This window comes from Barbatula barbatula, assembly GCF_947034865.1.
Source record: "Barbatula barbatula genome assembly, chromosome: 3".
Taxonomy (NCBI): domain Eukaryota; kingdom Metazoa; phylum Chordata; class Actinopteri; order Cypriniformes; family Nemacheilidae; genus Barbatula; species Barbatula barbatula.
The window spans coordinates 9,754,678-9,776,649 of record NC_136764.1 but is presented as its reverse complement, the minus strand read 5'-3'; the positions used below and the strand labels follow the sequence as shown (position 1 = coordinate 9,776,649).

The following is a 21,972-nucleotide window of genomic DNA, read 5'->3' as shown; positions in this document are numbered from 1 at the left end:
CTTTATTTATATTTTAAAAAAATTGCATTTCTGAGATATTCAGTTATTGTAAAGATAGATTTTGGTTGATGTTGCTAAAGCACAACTAGAATGAAATTGCTTTAATAACCTGCAAAATGTCTGCCAGTTTAAACGGTTTGGTTGTCACATCTACAGCAGTATAATACAACAAATAAAGTTAAAAAGAAACACTAAATTAGATTAAAAAAAAACTAGCACGAACTGATGAAGCAAACTGGGTCATATGGAAAAACCATAGGGAGAAAACGCTGAATAACACAATCATACGTCTCCATAGAAACTGCAGGGCTAACCCTTAATGAAGCGAGCTCCGCCTACTTACGTTTCCCATTGGATAAACTCACCGTCAAGTTTCAAAATGATGGTTTTTCATTGGCTCGTAGCCTCTCGTCGCCTCATTTCGATTCCACACGCGCCAAACAGGCCATGGTATGTTTGACGCAAGCGCTCCAAACGACGTGTTTACGATCATGCTGAATCGAAATGACTGATTTTGAAAGTTTTCGTGTAAATTTGTTCGTTTAAGTTGCTGAATTTGGGTATTTTGGGACAAAGAAGAAATCACCCTCCGTCGCCAAGGCAGCAGGAAGTAAACTGAAGGCAAGTCTGTGTTGGGTGAGTGACGCTGCTTAAAATCGCGTATCAAACCGCGATACGTTTTATAACCGTGCTGTGTATTACACGTTCGGGGTTTTGTGAATTTTTTCTCTCGATTTTTCTTTCGAAAACGGTCGGTGTTTAAATCTCGATATTGTTTTCCACATTCACCCTGATAGGACACCAATACAAACTAATGGTTTTCATAACAAATTCATTTCTGAAGCCAACTACCCTTAACACCATAACAAAAAGCCTTTATGTAGAGTGTTTTGGGGTTTTCTTGCATGAGGATTTAATGGTGTTCTGCTTGTTCCCGTGCATCAGTAGAACCCATCATTACCAGCAAAGACGATTACAGTTACCAATAAAACCAGTACAATTTCCATGATACAATCCATTAGAATTTCTGCTCTGTTTCTGTTGTTTTTACAGCAAGGCGTTTGTACGGTGCATGCAGCGATGTGGCTGACGCACAGACGGAGGAGCAGCCCCAGGGGTGACGGTTTGTGTGTTGCTGATGATGACTGTATAAGCAGTCTGATGAAGAATGATTCCTTCTGCATGAATCAGTCTTTCCCCTCCGCAAGCAACTGCGCTTTGAACGCTGTGGATGCAACAGGTGGGCAGTGTGAGCAGACACTGAAACTGTTTTAAAAACTATAAGATAATGAATGCTGATTTTTAATGCGTGTTGGGTCAAAAATGGACAGACCCAATGCTTAACCTAGGCTGGGTTGTTTCAACACATGGTTTTCGGGTTAAGTTAACCCAACCGTTCATAAAAAGAACCCAGCATTTTTAATGTGTAGTTACTGACAATGTAAGGTTACAAAGGCTGTGTCTTTGTGACAGTATGTGTTGAAAACATGTTGACTTGTTTATTTTCTTGCAGGTGATTTTTATGTTGGCTCATCGGTGGCAATGAGGAATCTTCAGATTTCGGATCTGCATGGCTCTCATCCGACATCTTCGCCATCAGCTCAGGAGTCCCCGGTGTTTGAGAGCTCTCTGCTCAGACAGCTCATCTGCAGTGCTACAGAGAAGAGCGGCACAGCTCTGAATCCCAGCACAGCCATCCTGTCCATTAGCCGAACCACAGCACAGGTATCAGAAGACTTTGTTGATGTTTCACCTGTTCTTTGATTCATAAAACTACACAAAATGTTCGCATTTGCAAATGATATCCTTTGAATTTTTTCATCACTCTGCAAGGTTGTGGATGCCAACGATTATGCTTGCAAGCTGTTTGAGTGTGCATATAGCGAATTGATAGGACGGAAGCTGACCTCGCTCATCAGAGCCAATCAGATGCTTCAGGAAATCTTGAAGGAGGATACTTTGGATTCCACTGGGAACCTTATTACTGTTTCTGCGAAAGTGGTATGAAACACAGCCTTATCTTAAGGAAAATTAAAACAACAACTCACTTGACTGTCACTAACCCCTTGAATATTTAATTTCATCCCTACTGTGGCATTTATATCTATCGCTCTCATCTCTGGCTTTCCTGTGCTGGAGGAAACATTCATTAATGAAAGCATGGCTCCGTCTCATTCTCTCCGTCAGGTGACTGCAGCGAGTTTGGCAGGTGCAGAATTTCCTGTTTCTGTGTGTGTTCAGATGCCTGAGCAGCAGCGGCAGCAGGTTGTTGAGCTTCTCATGGAAAGAGTAGAGAGGATCACGGCACACGTGACTTTCACTCAAAATGTGAGGTTTATTTCGTTACTCATACTTTATTTTGGCCTGTTATTCAGCGTATACCTGAATAATAGAAATGTTGTAGTACAACTGCTGCCAAATGGCCCAAAAAAGTGATATCGTCTGTTTCTTCAGGGTGGAATCGTCAGTTGTGATCCCACTTTTGCCCAACTCCATGGTTACCACAGTGCTGAGGAAATGACAGGCCTGTCAATCATGGCTCTTATGCCATCACTACAGATCCCATTTCACTGCAGGACAACTCCTAAGGTTAGGTGCTATCAAAACATAGGGCAACATTGCCCATTCATGTAGCTAGATCATTAAATGAGCACATTCGTAAAAAAAACGCATACTTTTTTGTGATCTGTGATGCCATACCTGCAGTATGCTAGTATAACACTATTGTTTCTTTATTGCAGGTGTTGCGTGTACAGAGGTTGTGTTTTCAGGACAGGTCTGGTCTGTCAGTGCCTGCATGTGTCCGACTGCAGGCCGCTGTATCCTGTGGAAGATCAACCCATCCTGAACATTCGGACATCTTGCTTAGCAGCTCCCGACGACTCAGTCGGACACCGTCAGGTCAGTCTTCACTTCCTTTACCCTTTTGTTGCAGGATCATTTTTTTAGACAGGTGGTGGTGCTTGTGAATGCAACATTTTACTTGAAGTGGTAAAAAACTTATTTAGAATTTTCAGTTCTGCATTTCACTTGCCTAACCTTAAATTAAAAATGCTTGTTATATTGAGCAACGTTTATTATGTGTCAATCTTTAATATTTTAAAAGTATATTTTTCATATAACATGTTTTCTTTACCTAATGAAATCTTTGCACCAAAATTGTAAAATTAGAATTTCAAGTTTAAATCCGCTTGATATAATTTTCTTTGACATGTAATAATTCATTACGTAATAAACATCAAGAATTGTTGAACGTCACACATAAAGTATTGTTTTCCATATAAAATGTGTATTTCAATAAGGCAAGTGACTCATCGGGACATTTACAGTTTGGATTAAAAACGTAGACTGCTGAAGAAGCTGAAAATGTAATGACATTCTCTTTCAAACTTCATTATAGCAGATCAGACTTAATTACCGGGAATCACATTTCATTACTGTGGTCCAAAATTCATAACCGTGAATCCGATTTTGAGCTCTTCCTGCGGGGTTTTATGCATTGCTTTAATCCACTACATCCTCTGAAGAAGCCACTGTGGATGAAGCTAGGATTTATTGTGGTTTTGAATCTATAATCTTTTGTTTTGTTTCTTGATTTTAATCGGCGTGAATTGAATTTGCTTCTTTAATTGCTACCGTTATGAGCAATACAGAGCACCGACCCTCTTATTGTCCTGCAGGTGACAAATCAGTTGCTGGTCAAATCTTGTCCCCCAGCTCAGGTGTGTTGTACTCTGGGTCGGTGTGTGTATTTGTTCCTGGTAGCTGTTTTGTGACACTCCGGCCCAATGGCACCATTCACAGTGTCAACAACATCTTCAGCTTCCTGCTCCTCGGATACAACAGCAGTCAGCTGCTCGGGAAGGTACAGTTGCTGGAAAATTCCCAATTACTTGGCATCCATTGTCTGTAGGAACTTTATAACTTTGTACCTGGATGTGCAGAACATCACATACCTGATACCAGCATTTTACGAGCGAGTTCGTGCCGGGAATCAAAGCAACCATCCCACATCACCTCTACCTGACACATTCAGCCCCACAGGTATAAAGACTTCAGAACATACACATTTATTTAGTTAGACATTGTGATGACATCCCCACTTTCTTTTAGATCCTCGTAGATGTTCTCTTAGTGCTAACTATCAACCTGCTGATGTTCTAACACTCTCTACTGATGTTTACACAACAAGAGATGATCAACAGGAGACGTGTAGTGAGTTATGTTAACTGCTGCTGTTATGCTGAGCAAATAAACAAATGTGATAAGACATAGTGGGATATCTCTGGCTGTGTAGATCCAAACACCGTGCTTGCTGGGGACAGCGTGATGGTACATCTGGCTTTGCAGAGGAGAGCGGGTCTCGGGAAAGGAAAGAAGATATTTACGGGGACTAGCGCTAAACTAGAGAAGGCAGGCAGCATCCCATCAACCATGACCTCACCCGCCGTCACGTCCACTCCACTGAATGGGTCAGATACAACATTTATTTGCAGACAGTCTGCTCTTTTAGGCATATTCAGTTTAACTGTGTTTTTGTTATATGATCTTTATCTTAACTGTCAGAGCCTAATGCAAAGATCATAGGTTCTGTGTCCGGGGAACAAACCAACCGATATCATAAATCCAAATGACTTGATATGCTTAATGTGTCTTGCAAAGCCCTTTGGGTGTTTGTTCATAATTTTTTCTGCTGATTTCAGGTTGAATGACACTACAGAACTTTGTGAAGAGATTGTAGACATGACTGCACAGTTGTCCGAGTCAGATTCTGCAAACTCCACCACCGCTCTGCTACAGACCTTTGCTATGGTGGAGTCCCTGGAGGTTCACAATATCCTTTACACTTCTCGTGGTCCACCAGGGCAGCTCATCTCTGGGCAAGATGCTTCCAAGGCACCTCTGAAGCAGGAGCAGCTAAACCCGGACTGTATGATCGTTCCAAAGTCTTGTGGAAGTCCTCCTGAACCACATAAACAGTCTTGTCAGTGCTCCGAGCAGGATCAGCTCCAGGACTCCAGCTTTGAGGTGATCTCCCTGGGCAGTGGGTCATCATCTGGGTTTTGTGAGAAGTTAGTGGGAGGTTCTGGTCCAGAAAAGCTTGATGAGTCTCAGCAGGGACGTCAGCTGACAGAATCTGGGAGCTACTTCCTGGACTTAAACACAAATGGAGATGAAATTGTTCATGCCTTGTCAGAGATGAACCTGAATGAGAGCATTGAGATCCCAAATGGCCCTGTAGATCTGTCGTTGACTTCATGTGATACTGCTGAACTTCTGCGCACCCCTTCGCCTTTCATTGTGGAGTTGGACACTGAGGTTGAAAAACAAGTCTACCCGGAGGAAGAGGCAACACAAATAAATGTCTCATTATTAATAGAACAAACAGAGCATGCAAGCCCTCAACGGAATGCTCTGGAACAACCAACACCAAAACAACTTCTGGACCCTTGGAATTCCTCATCAGCACATTTCAAAGGACGTGTTCTGGATCAAAGGAGTGGTGGAATGCTCTTGCTAAGAGATGCTCCTGCCACCTCCACTCCTAAAAAGGCTCAGGCAAACTCTCTCATTCCAGAGGGGAGGTTTCATGTCACCTGCTACCACAGAGACGGAACGCCAATCGGTATGTCAGCTGTGTCGCTCTAGCTCTTCTGTTTCAGATATACTATCTGTGTGTCTGACCGCACAATGTCCACAGTGACTGTCAGCTAAGGTGATAAGGTGTTCTTAACTGGCCCCCTACTTCTTAGAATAATGCTTACAATTGTATAGCTACCAAACATACCACATTCATTTAGAAAAAAGTTAAAGTAATGGTTCTGCTTTTTTGCAGGCTTATATACTACGATACTAAGAAACTTGATGCGGAATAATGTGTTGTCTGCTAGTTATTAAATACTGGGGGCTTCACAATACATCAAAATATGGCAAATGTTCATTTTGTAATGGTCTGCAATTACTGAGTTATTTAAATACATAAATATAAAACAGTGCAATTTTACATTATCATATGCCATTCATTGTCTAGTAGCAAGTTATCACATATTGCATTATACTATACTATTGTGCATACCTATGCGAAATCATCCAATTTTTTTTATATGTTAGCTCTGTCAACACTTATCACAACCTTGATTTGAATTTGGCATCTGTTTACTAACCACTTTGTCCACTAACGTGACAGATTGACATTGCTGATTAGAGTTACATCATTGCTTATTTTTTCACATGTGCCTCTTACTTTCTGGAAAAATGTAGTACATAGCAAACACAATGATCCTTTCTCTCTGTATGTAGAGGTACTATGTGATGTGTATCAGGGATCCATGTTCAGTGGTGGTTCTCTTGTCTGTCTGTGGCTGAGTGGGAGCCATCTTTTGCTCCACCACCAGGAGGAACTACAGAGCACAATGTCTCCCACAGTAAGAACAAGGGCGACAGAACAGGAGACCTCTGTATATAGCTTTGCTGAGGTGAGGAGAAATGTGTGAATGATCTCTTAGCTGAGTGTTCACATGACAATTTTGAAGGTTGATGTTAGTAGTTGAATTTGATTCGGTCTTAAATATGGTATGGATTGTTTTTATACAGACAATCCGGTCGGATGCCTTGCGCTCTTCTGTGGACCTGGAGCAGTCCAGAGCATGCGAGGGGCAGTTTGAGGAAGACTATCGCCCACTGCGCTCCATCGGAAAAGGAGCATTTGGTTTTGTCTGGCTTGCTTCAAGACGGAAAGACGAACATGAAGTCAGTGACTTTACAGTTATATTCTTCCAGTTATTTTCATCTTAATAACATAAAAACATGTGTATCTAGCCTTTTGTAGATCATGTAGAGCAAAATCTCTACACAATTTGGTTTCGCTCGCTCGAGTGTTAATGTATAGCACTGCTATAGCATTTGAACGCCAGGGAAGATGAAAAATGTGTACCGTACATGCACGGCAACTTGCTTTGGATAAATACATTTATTATAATCTCTTTCAGGTTGTTGTGAAGTTCATCCGAAAAAGTGCGGTGGTGAATGAATGCTGGGTCGATGATCCTGATCTGGGTCAGGTCAGTCAAGAAGTGGCTATACTGGCTCGTCTGCAACATCCCAACATCGTGAAGGTACTTACAGAAATCTGTTCAGAGGTATGTCCTGTCATTATAACAGTCGACGTCATCAGTTTTGTCGGTTTGTTCCTGCAGGTGCTTGAGGTCTTCGAAAATGAGGGGTTCTTCCAAATGGTCATGGAGAAACATGGGGACGGGCTCGATCTGTTCGAGTTTATTGACATGCAGCCCAGACTGGATGAGGCTCTTGCAAGTTACATTTTCAGACAGGTGGCAAAGAGATGTTAATTTGATTTCTTTTTTTTCAGAGAAGATGATAATGTTTTTTTAACAGTTTAATAGCCGGTTCAATATTTCTGTCTTAATCTGTATTTGTACACAGCTGGTAGACGCAGTGAATTACCTGCGGGGGAAAAGAGTGCTTCACAGGGACATAAAGGATGAAAACATCATCATAAACTCTCAGTTTCGTATCCAGCTGATTGACTTTGGCTCAGCTGCCGTGCTCGAACGTGGACAACTATTCTACACCTTTTGCGGTACTCTGGAGTACTGCTCACCCGAAGTGCTTCAAGGAAACCCGTATGTATTGAAGCTTAAGACCAAAGTCTTTAGGGTGTTGTGTATGCAGTTCTGTTTGGCAAGATCCACAAAGATGCTTTAAAGTGTTGCCTTAAAATAAATGTTATGCGGGTATAATCTCTGTATTTTATTTTGAGGTTTGTTCTGATGTTTTTCCTTTTGTATAGGTATGAAGGTCCAGAGCTGGAGATGTGGTCTTTGGGAGTGCTCTTATACACACTACTTTTCAGTGAAAATCCATTTTGTAATGTGGAAGAGACACTGCATGCACGACTTAACCCTCCCTGCCAGATATCCACAGGTTTGGAGCTCCGCTTATTCTGACTTGTTTTTCAGCGGCTGACTTTAGTTCAATGACCAGACGCCTAATGGTTGTGTGTGTTTTAGAGTTGTTTGGACTTTTGGCCGGTCTTTTGCACCCAGTGGTTTCTCAGAGAACGACCCTAGAGGAGCTTTTGGAGTCGCCATGGTTACGGCAGACCGTAAACCTAGCAGAGTACTCATGGGCAGAGGTCTTCCCCTCCAGCAACGGTAAGAAAGTAACTTTATACCATGACCCACAAATTAGGTGCGCAAAAGCCCACAGAAGTTCTAACCTCCATCTTTTTATTACCTTAGAGTCCACTGAGCACGTGGTTTCCTACTCTAGTGTCCGTAAGACAGACATCCTTTACCTGGACCCTGATAACAACCTTAGTTCATCTGAGGACACGCCTCTAGAGGATGAAGATGATGAAGAAGACGAGGAGCAGAGGAGAACGATGGCAGCGCTGCAGTCTGAGCTGCTGAAATATCTCACTGAAGAGTAAAGAACCGTCCGTTCACCTTCTCATGTCTATCATGATGCAAAGCCGTCCCTACATGTACAAAACAGCATCTCTGTTTTGGGGAAAGGCAAATCATCAAGGTTGTTTGGCAAATGTTATATAACCTAGACATTTAAACCATAGGGTTATGTAGAAAGATCTCTCGCTGTAATGCTGAAATGGTTCACAGAAGGAAGACAGCAACAATTGTTCTGTTAAAACTGATGCACTGGACCTGGATGAGGGTCATCTGAGCTTTAAAATAATCTGTTTTTAGGCTTTGACGAAGCAGTTGTGTAAACGGCTTATTTTAGGTTGATTTTTAACCCTTTTAAATTATGAATGTTTTAATATTTTTTTAAATGTCTATATTTATCATGTGAATAAATTGTTAGCGATAGCGATTACGTTTGCTTTGGCTGTCGGTAAGTTTTATTCGAAACGTCCACAGGCTTTGTAAAGCCTCTGTCGGTGATTGAAATGATCTTCAATAAAATATTTGCAGTTAATGTTGTGTCTGTATTTCCCCGCTGGCTTGTTTGTTCTCGCGGAACCTTTGCGTGCGAGGTCTTGTTTCACTCGGAGCGTATTTTGACGCAGGACAGATGGTTACTCACGCTTGCCGACGTCAGGTGAGGACAAAATTAAAATTAAACCAGTAACTTTAGATATTATACCCAGTATATGAATGTTGGTTTACTGGTTTACATTAAAAAATGCGAAAACACTGAATGGTTTACTTATATGAAGCTAAATATCGGAGACGTTAACTTCATTTGTGTGAAACCGTAACGTTACCCTAAAATAAAAGCAATATAAGTTTATACTTACTACGATTTGTACTCCTAAATGACATTGGGCTTTATTGCATTGTAATATTCACCATTTCGGACCTTTTTATACAGCAGAAACGCATTTCAATTGAAGTCACATTAATACCACTTATTAAAACGGCAAACAGTGATTTCTCATAATGTATCTTAAAAGCATTAATAAAACAACAGTAGAAAGACTGGCATGTTGCTCTTTTAAACACGAACATTAAAATGATGACGAGTCTAATTCACCCCAAATGAAAATTCTTCCATCCTTCACTGTCATGGTTTAGTTTCTTCTCATGTACACAAAACAAGATATTTTGAACAATATGGGAAATCAAGGAGAAGCTCTGGGTGTACCGGTCAATCTTTGTTCCTACTCTCACCTATGAACGAATTGACAAGATCCCGGATACAGGCGGCCAGCATAGGTCAGTTTGACTAAAACATGAAAGTATTAGATAAAAAATGAACAATAAAGCAGTTAGAGCAGCACACACACACACAGTTTACCTCTATTCCTCAGGGGCTCTCTCTCTCTGTCTATCTCTCCTCTTCAGGGGCTCACTCTATCTCTGTCTGTCTGTCTGTCTCTTTCAATGGCTTTCTCTGTCTGTATCTCTCCTTCACTCCTCTTCAGGGGTTTCTCTGTCTGTATCTCTCCTCCTCTCCTCTTCAGGGGCTTTTTCTGTCTGTCTCTCTCCTCCTCTCCTGTTTAAGAGCTCCCTTTCTCTGTCTGAAGTATATCCCTGATTTTTGAATAATTTGCACAAAGGGCTTTAGATGCATCTGCACGACAACTCCAACGTGTTACTGACAATGATTTTAATGTCATGTCTACCTTTATGTCTGCATTATTAAATAATCTGTTCCATCTATGAGTGGAACCTGCACAAAAGGCATATAGGGACTGCATGAGGTCAAAAAACTGACTTGCAGCTTGACAGCTGCCATCTATACTGTTGACACCCACCAAATTGAGAGAATGTGCTGCGCAGGGTATGTAATGTATTAAAGGATTTTTGTTCTTCAAGTGAGCCTGCAGCCCGTTATAACGCCCTGACATATCGCTTGCATTGTCATATGCTAGGCCTCTACAGTTTGCAATATCTAAGCCTAAACTATCAAGCATAGCCATCACAGTGTCAGCCAGGCTCTCCCCTGTGTGACTTTCAATTGGTTCAAAGCTAATAAACCGTTCGATTATTTTACTCTTTACTCACAAATCTGAAAATGAATGTCAGCTGGTCAGTATGTGACAGGTCAGGAGTGGAGTCCACTATTACAGAAAAATATTTTGCCTGCTGTATCTCTGCAGCTGTGTTAGTTTTCACTTTGTTGCCCATTTGTTGAATCAATTCCTCACATATAGTGGATGAAAGATAAGATGTGCTGCCCCTACCCTTCGATCCATACTTGTTAATGTGCTCAGCGAGGAAAGGGTCAAACTGAGAAATGACTTCCAGAATGCCAAGAAAGTTACCATTTTGTGATGAACCAAGTACTTCATCACTACCACGGAAAGGAAGCCCTCTTTCACTCAGAAATTTAATGACAGCCACAACACGTTTGAGCACGTCCCGCCAGTAACGCCTCTCTCCCTCCATTTGTTGCACTAGTTTAGAATTTACAGGCCCAGTGACAGATGAGCGCCGAAGCAGTGCTAACATGCAATTACAGTGCTCTGTGCTTTTCTCATGTTCACGCACACGTTCAGGGTGTTTCCAGTCAGAAAACCCACTAACAAATTGGTTTCTTTTTGTCGAAAAAAGCATACAGGCAAAGCAAAACATATTACCTGTGGATAGTGAATAGGTGATCCAGTCTCGGGAAACTTTTTCGCCATTTGGGAGTTGACAACACAACAGATCATTAGTGAGAGAGCGCACCTTTCTGCCCAAACCATCATCACGGTTTGAGGCTGGATATTTACTCCGTCTATTATGAAAGGCAGCCACTTTCACTCATTTTGAACTACGACAAAGTACGTTACGACCGATTAAACGCTAAATTATTTAAAAATAGTTCGCCATTGCGTGGGCTGTTATGTTCTTGCGTTTAACCAATTAGAACAGTCTTTTTAGATTAGTAAAATGTTAGCTTGTATTACATTGGTTATATTTGGTGTTATAAAAAAAATCTTCCTCTTGATTGGGCCCCCCAACACTTATGGGCCCCTGGGCCCGTGCCCATAAGGCCCATTGGATAATCCGGCCCTGCTGGAGGGACTATGTCTCCCGGCTGGCCTTGGAACGTCTCGGTGTCCCCCCGGAAGAGCTAGTGGAAGTGTCTAATAGGGTGAGGGATGTCTGGGCATCTCTGCTTAGACTGCTGACCCCGCGACCCGTATATGCGGAAGAAAATGGATGGATGGGAAATCAAACTGTTTCTGGTCCCCATTGACTTTACGTTAAAAGAAGAAAAAGCACAAGAAGATATTTTGAAGAATGTGGGTAACCAAAATATTTCTTGTGCTTTTTCTTTTAACACAAAAAAGTCAAAGGGGAGCAGAAACAGTTTGATTTCCCATATTGTTCAAAATATCTTGTTTAGTGTACATCATGCTGGTTTGGAACACCTTGAGTGTGCGTAAATGATGATAGAAAATTAAGTGATTGACATATTGTAGTGCTATTTCACAATCATATCAGTGTTTCGTTTGAGTTTTTCTGGATTTATGATTTTATCAGACACTGTGGTAATTGAATAAAGACACGAAACATTGTCAATTAAATATTTATAAATGAATTCAAAAGGAAATATGATGGCTTGTAATTCCTTGTATTTATTTGTTTGTAAAATTGTAGCCAACTGTGCTGCACAACAAAATTTACACATGGCTAAAATTGTGTGATTATAATCAAATGATTTTATTAGCTATTATTATCCTTTTATGTTGGCGGGTTATATTGATGATAATTGAGAGACAGTGAACGTGTCACAGAACGCACAACAACGCCTCCTCCTGGTGTCATTAGGTCCCTCTCTCCTGCATACTAGGACTGCATATCCCATTATCCATGGTGCGCGTCATTCCTGATCACCTCATTATAGTTTCATCAGTCTCACCTGTGCACCCTCAACTACCCTTTATCTGGACTGCTCTGTTCTGTTCCCTTTGTGAAGTATTGTGTTGCCAAACTGCTGTCTCAGTTGGTATTGCTTGTTATGCAGTGCTTTGTCCTCATCTCGTGTATTTGACCCTGGACTTTGAACTCGTTTTTGTGAACCTTTGCTGCCTGCCTCTGTCTATTGCTGGATTGATTTTGATTCTGGATTACCCTTGACGTCTTTTGAGCTATCTTGTTCTCAGTTGGTCTTAACCTTAATAAACATCTGCAAATGGATTCGACCGTCTCCGCCTTTGTGTCACAGAATACTTCACCACCTCAGGATCCAGCAGATCTTAGTCGACTGACCTCTGAGGTATCTAATCAAGCTAATATTCTCACTGCCCATCAGCAACAGCTGGTAAAATTAACCACTCTCACAGAGAAGCTCGCAAGAACTGTTCAATCCCTATCGCAGCCAGACGCGACTATGAATCAACCTTCTAGTTCTACTGCACCACCAGCCGTGAGTAACAACTCCTCTCAACCCAAATTATCTCTTCCCGAAAAATTTGATGGCTCACCCTCTGCTTGTAAGGGATTTCTGTTGCAGTGCAGTTTGTATTTTGACCAGCAGCCACAGTCCTACTCCAATGATGGAAGCCGTGTGTCCTTTATATGTTCCCTACTCACTGGTCGAGCGCTGGAATGGGCTACTGCACTTTGGTATGGTGGTCAGCTCTCTTTCCCATCTTATAACGAATTCTTGACTCAATTCAGAGAGGTGTTTGAGCATTCAGCAGGAGGAAAGGATCCAGGTGAACTACTGCTCACGTTACGCCAGGGAAATTCGACCGCAGCGGACTACACGCTCTCTTTCCGTACCCTGGCTGCCCAGACGGGATGGAGGGAGGAACCTCTTAAACTCATCTATCGCAAGGGACTTAACCCGAACCTTCAAGGAGAGCTGGCATGCCGCGACGACGGTAAAACTCTAAGTCAAATTATGGAGCTTGCTATCCGCCTGGACAATTTGTTACGTGCCCGACTCAGACCTCTCAGATCCAGTCCTCTTGAGTATACTCTCCCCAGTGCGGAGTCGGAACCCATGCAGATTGGCTACACACGCCTCTCCACGACGGAGCGGGAGAGGAGACGTCGCAATCATCTCTGTATGTACTGTGGAGAAGCAGGACATATGCGGGCTACCTGCCCAGTTAATCCAGCTCTCAAAAATTCATCTACGGTGAGTTCTAATTGCTCTTCTAAACTGTTTTCTGTGGAAAGTTCTCTAGAAATTAATGGACAATATTTTAACATAAAAGCCTTGATTGATTCGGGAGCTGCTGGAAGCTTTATCGATCTTTCTTTTGCCAAAACTCATCATGTTTCTCTCCTCGCATGTGAGTCCGGTGTTACCGTTGAAGCTCTGGATGGGCGCCCTTTAGGGTCTGGAGAGGTTCAGTACATCACCCAACCCCTCACGCTAAACTTCGGGAAACAGCACTCTGAAGCCATCCAGTTCTTCACAATTAATTCACCCGGGCATCCAGTAATTTTAGGACTTCCATGGCTGGAGAGACATAATCCCCAAATTTCATGGTCTGAGGGGAGAATTTCCCAGTGGTCCGAATTCTGCCAGATCAATTGCAAGGCAGCTGTCCAAGGGACTGAACTCCACAACACTTCCCTCACGGGAGTGGATTTTCTGAAAATTCCCTCAGAGTATCATGATCTTGCTCTGGCTTTCAGCGAAACTGAGGCTTCTCAACTTCCTGCTCATCGCGCTGGTGACTGTGCTATTGAGCTTTTACCTGGGGCTGTAATCCCACGCGGAAGAGTTTACCCGCTGTCTCAACCAGAGACTGAGGCTATGAAGGCGTACATTGACGAACAACTGGCAAAGGGTTTCATTACTACCTCCACATCCTCAGCCTCCGCGGGATTCTTTTTCGTCAAGAAGAAGGACGGTGGTCTTCGGCCGTGCATAGATTATCGTGGTCTTAACGAGGTAACAGTCAAGTATCGCTATCCCCTTCCTCTAGTCCCAGCCGCGTTGGAGACGCTCCGTACTGCTCGCCATTTTACCAAACTGGATCTAAGAAACGCTTACAACCTGATTCGCATACGGAGTGGAGATGAATGGAAGACGGCGTTTTCGACTACAACCGGGCACTATGAGTATAGGGTAATGCCTTTCGGCCTGTCCAATAGTCCTTCCGTTTTCCAGGCTTTTGTTAACGAGACTTTCCGGGACATGTTGCATCGTAAAGTTATTGTTTACATTGATGATATTTTAATTTTCTCTGATTCCCTTGAAGAACATGTCCAAGATGTTCGTGCAGTTCTCAGGCGCCTGATTGAAAATCAACTCTATGCTAAGCTGTCCAAATGCGAATTTCATCAGACACGCATCTCCTTCCTGGGCTATGTCATCAGTGCGGACGGAGTCCTTATGGATGACAACAAGGTCAGAGCTGTGATTAACTGGCCCCAACCATCCTCAGTTAAAGAGCTACAGCGCTTTCTGGGCTTTTCTAATTTTTACCGCAGATTTATCCGTGACTTCAGTGTGATTGCAGCTCCTCTCACATCTCTGCTTCGAAAGGGAGGTAGAGGTTTCAGTTGGACAGCGGTTTGTACGCAGGCCTTTGCTCAACTCAAGGAGCGGTTTACTTCTGCTCCTATTCTCCATCACCCAGATCCAGAGAGGGAATTCATTGTAGAGGTGGATGCTTCTAGCACAGGTGTGGGGGCAGTGTTATCACAACGTCAGGGTGAGCCAGCTAAGATGTTTCCCTGTGCGTTCTACTCTCGCAAACTCAATTCTGCTGAAAGAAATTATGACGTGGGTGATCGCGAGCTTCTGGCTATGAAGTCCGCCTTCGAGGAGTGGAGGCACTGGCTGGAGGGAACCCGTCAACCGTTTAATGTGCTCACGGATCATAGGAATTTGGAGTATATCAGGTCAGCCAAACGTTTGAATTCCCGCCAGGCTCGCTGGTCACTGTTTTTCTCAAGATTTGATTTCAGGATTACCTACAGACCGGGCTCCCAAAACGGCAAAGCTGACGCCCTCTCTCGTCAGTTCGATGACCCAGCCAAAGATTCCAAGCCTGAGCCCATTATCCCCACAGCTCTCATCGTGGCTCCCGTTCAATGGGACATCATCTCCGAGATCACCACTTTACAGAGTCAACATCCCACTCCACCAGAATGCCCTGCTGATCGTCTCTTTGTTCCTCCAGAGCTCCGCCACCGTGTACTTCAATGGGTTCACTGCACTCCTAGCGCGGGTCATCCAGGTATTGCCGCTACCACTCAGTTAGTCTCAAACCGCTTTAGGTGGGCTTCTCTTCAGTCTGACATTATCAAGTTTGTGCATCAATGCTCTGTCTGTAATACGGTGAAATCCTCCCATCTCAAGCCCGCAGGATTGCTGCAACCCCTGCCAGTACCACAACGTCCTTGGTCTCACATCGCTGTGGATTTTGTAACTGATCTACCCCCATCTCAAGGATTCACTACCATCCTCTCCGTGGTGGATCGTTTCTCCAAGTCCTGTCGTTTCATTCCCCTGACCGGCCTGCCCACGGCCTTACAAACTGCAGAGGCTTTATTTAATCAGGTTTTCCGTCTGTTTGGCCTGCCCGAGGACATTGTGACTGACCGCGGCCCCCAATTTACCTCCCGTGTCTGGAGAGAATTGTGTGCAAAGTTAAACATCAATGTCAGTTTAACCTCTGGTTACCATCCCCAGGCCAATGGGCAGGTTGAACGCCTTAACCAGGACCTAATTCGTTTTCTGAGAACTTACTGCCACCAGAACCAACAGGATTGGAGTCGTTTTCTGGCCTGGGCGGAGTATGCCCAAAATTCTTTGATAAAGCCTGCTACCGGTCTAACTCCCTTTCGATGTGTTCTAGGTTTCCAGCCTCCCCTTTTCCCGTGGGCAGGGGAGCCTTCCGACCTTCCCGCAGTAGATGCCTGGCTCCGGCGCAGCGAGGCCACTTGGGATGCTGCTCACGTCCACTTACAGCGCGCCGTTCGCCGTTATCAGCATCAGGCGAATCGAAGGAGGCGTGAGGGTCCTAAGTACCGACCAGGTCAATGGGTGTGGCTTTCCACTCGAGATCTTCGTCTCAAGCTCCCATGCAAGAAGCTCTCTCCTCGTTTCATTGGACCATTCAAAATACTCCGTCAGATAACTCCTGTTTCTTTTCGTTTGTCACTCCCTGCCCAGTACAAGATCTCACCCACCTTTCATGTGTCCCTTTTCAGACCTGTCATTACCCCCAGGAGTGAGAGGAACCGGGAGGAGGTCGCTGCGGTTCAGACCCCCCCCATTGAAGTGGACGGCGCGGAGGCTTTCCGGGTGCGAGAGATCCTGAGCTCCAGACGTCACGGTGGGGTTTTGCAGTATTTCATTGACTGGGAGGGGTACGGTCCCGAGGAATGCTCGTGGGTCAGGTCTCAGGACATACTGGATCCCACATTAACTGCTGCATTCCACCAGGACCACCCAGACCAACCTGCTCCAAGACCCCGTGGAAGACCCCGTCGTCGGCCTGGTCCTCGCTTCCGGAGCCGCTCGCAGGGGGGGGGCTCTGTCACAGAACGCACAACAACGCCTCCTCCTGGTGTCATTAGGTCCCTCTCTCCTGCATACTAGGACTGCATATCCCATTATCCATGGTGCGCGTCATTCCTGATCACCTCATTATAGTTTCATCAGTCTCACCTGTGCACCCTCAACTACCCTTTATCTGGACTGCTCTGTTCTGTTCCCTTTGTGAAGTATTGTGTTGCCAAACTGCTGTCTCAGTTGGTATTGCTTGTTATGCAGTGCTTTGTCCTCATCTCGTGTATTTGACCCTGGACTTTGAACTCGTTTTTGTGAACCTTTGCTGCCTGCCTCTGTCTATTGCTGGATTGATTTTGATTCTGGATTACCCTTGACGTCTTTTGAGCTATCTTGTTCTCAGTTGGTCTTAACCTTAATAAACATCTGCAAATGGATTCGACCGTCTCCGCCTTTGTGTCACAGAACGTCTGACTAGTTTTCCTTCTTTTTTTTATCAAGTCAGTATTATTTTCTTCAGAATAAGCTATAAGGACATATTTCTCAGAAATGTGCGATGAAAATTGGGCGAAAAACAAAGTCAGAACCGTGAGAAAGTCGCAGTTAACTTTTTTTTTTAATTCTCTTGCGGAAACAGTCTTAATATACAAATGTCATAGCTACTAAACGTCTTTAACAATATCAATTAATAAATAGGCACATCTGAAAATATACTGCACATACAAATCAAGTCAAACAAATTAAAATGAATATCAGCAGTATGTTTTATGCTCTTTTATGTCATATTATACTACCAAAAAATCTTTATCCTGTCTCAATGACTTTCACCCTGGCTTAGACTAGTCTTAGATGGTAGTCATCACATTTTTTTTAATCATAACTTCTTTAAATCAGTTACTTAAAAGTTAGATTATATTATGTATTCTGCTACACACTTAATTGGATTAGTTTTCTCCTCTCTGCTCTCAGATAGTAAGATGGATGTGGAGATGGAGTGTTGGTCCTATGGATGCGAGCAGAGGTCATATGTCTTTCTGCTCTACACGACTGGAACACCATCAATCATCTCACACCAGTCAGGACCCACAACAGCCCGGGGCACAGCTAAATGTACGCTCTCTGCGTGAAATGGGGTTTTCAGAAACTCAAGCTGACGAGATGCATGAAGGTGCATTGAAGAGCCGTGGGAAACATTTTCCATTGATCATGACAGCACTGTTAGTCTTAGGCCTAAACCCAGCCAGCATCCTCAAAATAATGCAGAAATGTCCAGATGTGTATTCACTTAAAGGCGCCGAGATACAGCAGCGCATCGATAATCTCAGGAAAATGGGATTGGTAGAAGGTAATGTGTCATGTTGATTTATGTTTATTGAATTGACAAGTTTTGCTCTCCATCTGATACATATGGAAGACAAACTGAAAGTTTTCCAACCTGTTCACAGGCAGTTTGCAGAGAGTGATCAGCCACTACCCCAAGGTCATGGTCCTGCCAATCAAGAGGGTCAACATGGTGTCTCGATTGCTCAAAGAGAAATGCCACTTTACCACCCAGCAGGTCACAGACATCCTCAGAGACTCACCTGAGGTTTTAGAGGAGGATTTGGCCCGGTTAGAGTACAAATTTCAGGTATGACAAGACATGTTACAGGTGTAGCCTGCAGAACATGGGAACTTGATAATGGCACATCAATGTCAACCTTAAGTTATGCTCTGTTACCTTTAATGGTTGACATTGTCCAACCTTTAAATAAAATAAAGGTCTGCCATTCTTTACCGAGCATATAGTTCCAAACGATTTCCTTTTTTCCCTTTAATGCAAGAAACACTTACATTTTGGCATGTTTTTCACACAAAGTTAGTGTATGGCTCTCCCATAAGATTTACTGAACAGTGTCATGTGAACTTTTTCACATGGTCTTGACTTGAGCTCATGAACTGATGAGTAAACAATGACAACATTTGATGTTTAAGCTTTATTTTATGGGTGAACTGTTATTTTTAAGCAGTGGTTCCTAACAGTCTGCCTTTTAGACGTTTCTCTAATGAAGTACAGATCATTTAAATCAATAGAGAATTCCACATCTGAAATGGGTGTTAAATGGAGGAAGATATATATATATATTGCAATATAGCGAAAGGTAAACTCCAAAAATATATTATCATAGTAGTAACTCACTATGTTACAAAGTTCAGAGCAAGGTTATTATAGTTCGCTTAAAATGATTAAATGTTTCTGTTATTTAAAAAAATATATATATCTGCCTAAATATTATTTGGAAAAATTTTACATGTTGCCCTGCAGTAAACTGAAATAAGTTTAAGCAGAGGCACTAAAATTATTATCTGGAAAAAGTCAATTAACTAAATCTTGAATTGAAAAAAATATTACAACGGTATATATTGTTTTATGGAATATAACATTTGGGTTGTTGATCTTTGATTTTTTTCCTTTTCTGTTGCACATTGAGTCATTGTGAATAATACAGTTAAAGAATGTTTGCATTCTGTAGTAGTTTAAAAACTGACGCTCGCATTTCCCCCCGCAGTATGCATATTTCCGCATGGGTGTGCGGCAGGCAGAGATGGTAAAAGCCAAGATGTTCCGTCTGACCCTATCCGAGCTGCGTTGTCGTCACTGTTTCCTCGAGCGGAGAGGACTGTACCAGACACCAGACAAGAAGGGCCAAACACTCATCCTTAACCCATCGCTCAAAGACTTCCTCTGCGTCTCCGAGGAAACCTACCTGACTCAGTTTGCCCTGGCAAACGCAGAGGAGTTCCATGTGTTCTGTAAACTGATTGAAAGAGAGCAGGAAGAGGAGTTCAGCAATGAGGACCAGGAGTTAGGTGATGATGATGATTATGATGAAAAACACTGGAAGACTGGCTACAAGAGGGACAAATAATAAAAAACATTCTACACGTTGTTACATAACATATTAAAATGAATAAAGGAACTATTTAATTAGCATAACACCCATATTTGTTGTTTTATTATTGATATCAAGAGTATGTAAATGCAGCATATTCAAACCACCAGCATACTTTTTTAATAACCTTGTTGACCACAACATTTGCCTGAGGTCCGGTGCTCATACCAACATTGCATATTGTTTGTTTGTTTAACGCTCCGTCTCATTTATAGCTTTATAAGCTTTTACCCCGGATATGAGGTGCATTATAGTGGGGAGCTACATGGAGGTAATAATGGTGTTAGTGTTAGTTTATTTGAGCGGCTGACATGGTGAGGCTCAGCACAATTTACACCAAATGCAGAGTAACCATGGAGCATATGAAGGGCGTTAATGCCCTGCGATCATTTACGGATCTGTGCGCATCAGTGGAACGCCTGCTGTCTGATAACAGGAGTCAAGTCGGGAGGTATTGATTTGGGATGACATTAGTCTGATGGAGGCTTGAATGAAAGCATAAGGTACAGCATAAATGGATGTGTGGGACAGGTAAGAGAGTCATTTTAACTGCCTTTTAATCGATTGTTAGTCGATATGTTTCTATTTAGTTCTTGCTCTTTCAGGGGGGAAACACACGTTTTTTAGATCAGTGTACTTTTCAGTAATTCTTTTCTGAATTAGGTAGTATCTCCAAAGTAAACAAGAAAAACGTAAGCTATTATAATTATATTGGATGAGCTGTCTTTTTAACTCTTGATAGAAAGATGACTAAAGTTGCCCTTTGTCTTGCTTCTTATCCTAAGCTCTCTTACATACCATGTTAAAGTGATAGTTCACCCACAATTGAAAAATCCTTCATTATTTACTCATCCTTTGTCGTTTAAAACCCGTGTGACTCTGGAACACAAAAGAAGACATTTTAAGAAAGGTCTCAGTGGTTCTGTGTACATAAAATGGAAGAGAAGAGTCTTCTAAATATCTCATTTTGTGTTCTGCAGAAGAAAGTTAGTCATACAGGTTTGGAATGACTTGAGATCCATTAAATGATCAAAGAATTTATAATTCTGGGTGAACTATACTCTAATGTCATTTTTATTGTATTGGTTTATGTAGGTAAACAAGCCATTGGGGTGCACCTTTGTTCCAGCATCATCGTATAAAGACTTGGTTTCAAGAGTGATCGTTCGTCCTCTCCCTAAATATGAGTCAACCTCTCATTGTCAACATCTCGATGCAATGGTCCGCCATAATGAGCAGCAGGCACATGGATCTATTCCTCATCCCCACTGTTCTGCTAACTACAGTCACATTGCTGGTCAACCCCGTGTTGTTCCTTTGCATCCTGTGTTTCCCTTCGCTGCGTCAGGAGACCCGCTACCTGCTCCTCGCAAACATGCTCATAGCCGACGTTCTCTTCCTCACCATCAACCTCACAGTCGTGTCCTGCAACACGGTGGGCAAGGACATGCCCCACATTGTGTGCGAGTTCATGATGTTAAGCACCGTGACGACGTACAGCTGTTCCGTGCTCACGGTCACGCTGATGGTCGTCGACACGTACGTGGCGGTGCGCTGGCCGCTGCGTTACAACGAGATTCTACCCCCATGCAGAGCCAGAAAGATAATCATGGCCTTGTGGGTGCTGTCGGCAGTGTGCCCAGTCTCTTTGCTAGTGATGTTTGAGGTGTTTAACAGCGAACAACATCAGTCACGTCCATTGTGTTTGGTGTTGATTGCTCTGCACTCTTCGAGTCAGAAGGTGACGGCCAGCATTCATCTGTACTTCATCATTGCCGTCAGCCTGTGCACTGCGCTCATTGTGTACTGTTACATCCGTCTCTACGTCATCACTAAGACTTCTGGGATATGGCGAAATCGCTACTCCAGGGCACGTATGACACTGTTGGCTCACACTCTGCTGCTCATGATGTATTTCACTCCGGCGCTGGTCTTTGGGGTTGAGCTGGCTCTTTTACAGGGACATGAAACCGTGAGCGAGGCCGCAGTGTGGATTAACCTAGTGAACATGAGCGTGCTGATGTTGCTGCCCCGCTTCTGCACACCTTACCTGTACATCCTACGGTATCGGGAGATTTACGAGACTCTTCAGCAGGTGTTGTGGAAGAAGAGACATCTCAGTCAGATCACCACGGCCTAG

General features: G+C 43.1%; 3 protein-coding genes across 5 annotated transcripts; all 3 read left to right on the top strand.

The window, feature by feature from the left end:
* The first annotated feature begins 384 nt into the window (after window positions 1–384).
* Window positions 385–9,034, top strand: pask (PAS domain containing serine/threonine kinase). Of its 3 annotated transcripts, none has more exons than XM_079452502.1 (21): window positions 385–450; window positions 548–636; window positions 1,054–1,240; window positions 1,514–1,725; window positions 1,834–2,001; window positions 2,188–2,328; window positions 2,455–2,589; window positions 2,742–2,901; window positions 3,681–3,865; window positions 3,945–4,044; window positions 4,114–4,215; window positions 4,298–4,472; window positions 4,704–5,626; window positions 6,301–6,476; window positions 6,595–6,750; window positions 6,990–7,115; window positions 7,197–7,331; window positions 7,444–7,643; window positions 7,811–7,944; window positions 8,031–8,174; window positions 8,262–9,014. In XM_079452502.1, the coding sequence occupies exons 3-21, from the start codon at window positions 1,081–1,083 to the stop codon at window positions 8,450–8,452; spliced, it is 3,723 nt and encodes a 1,240-aa protein (XP_079308628.1). In that variant the 5' UTR covers window positions 385–450; window positions 548–636; window positions 1,054–1,080; the 3' UTR covers window positions 8,453–9,014. The 3 variants fall into 3 exon arrangements, with proteins under 3 accessions (XP_079308628.1, XP_079308629.1, XP_079308627.1); XM_079452503.1 differs by having other exon boundaries at window positions 410–450; window positions 548–621; XM_079452501.1 differs by having other exon boundaries at window positions 448–636; window positions 8,262–9,034.
* mterf4 (mitochondrial transcription termination factor 4) lies at window positions 9,020–19,883 on the top strand. Its single transcript, XM_079452504.1, has 4 exons — window positions 9,020–9,081; window positions 17,869–18,244; window positions 18,345–18,529; window positions 19,449–19,883. The coding sequence occupies exons 1-4, from the start codon at window positions 9,055–9,057 to the stop codon at window positions 19,806–19,808; spliced, it is 948 nt and encodes a 315-aa protein (XP_079308630.1). The 5' UTR covers window positions 9,020–9,054; the 3' UTR covers window positions 19,809–19,883.
* Window positions 19,884–21,015: 1,132 nt separating this feature from the next.
* Window positions 21,016–21,972, top strand: LOC306891355 (putative G-protein coupled receptor 148; the record flags this gene model as incomplete). Its single annotated transcript, XM_079451542.1, has 1 exon — window positions 21,016–21,972. The coding sequence occupies one exon, from the start codon at window positions 21,016–21,018 to the stop codon at window positions 21,970–21,972; it is 957 nt and encodes a 318-aa protein (XP_079307668.1).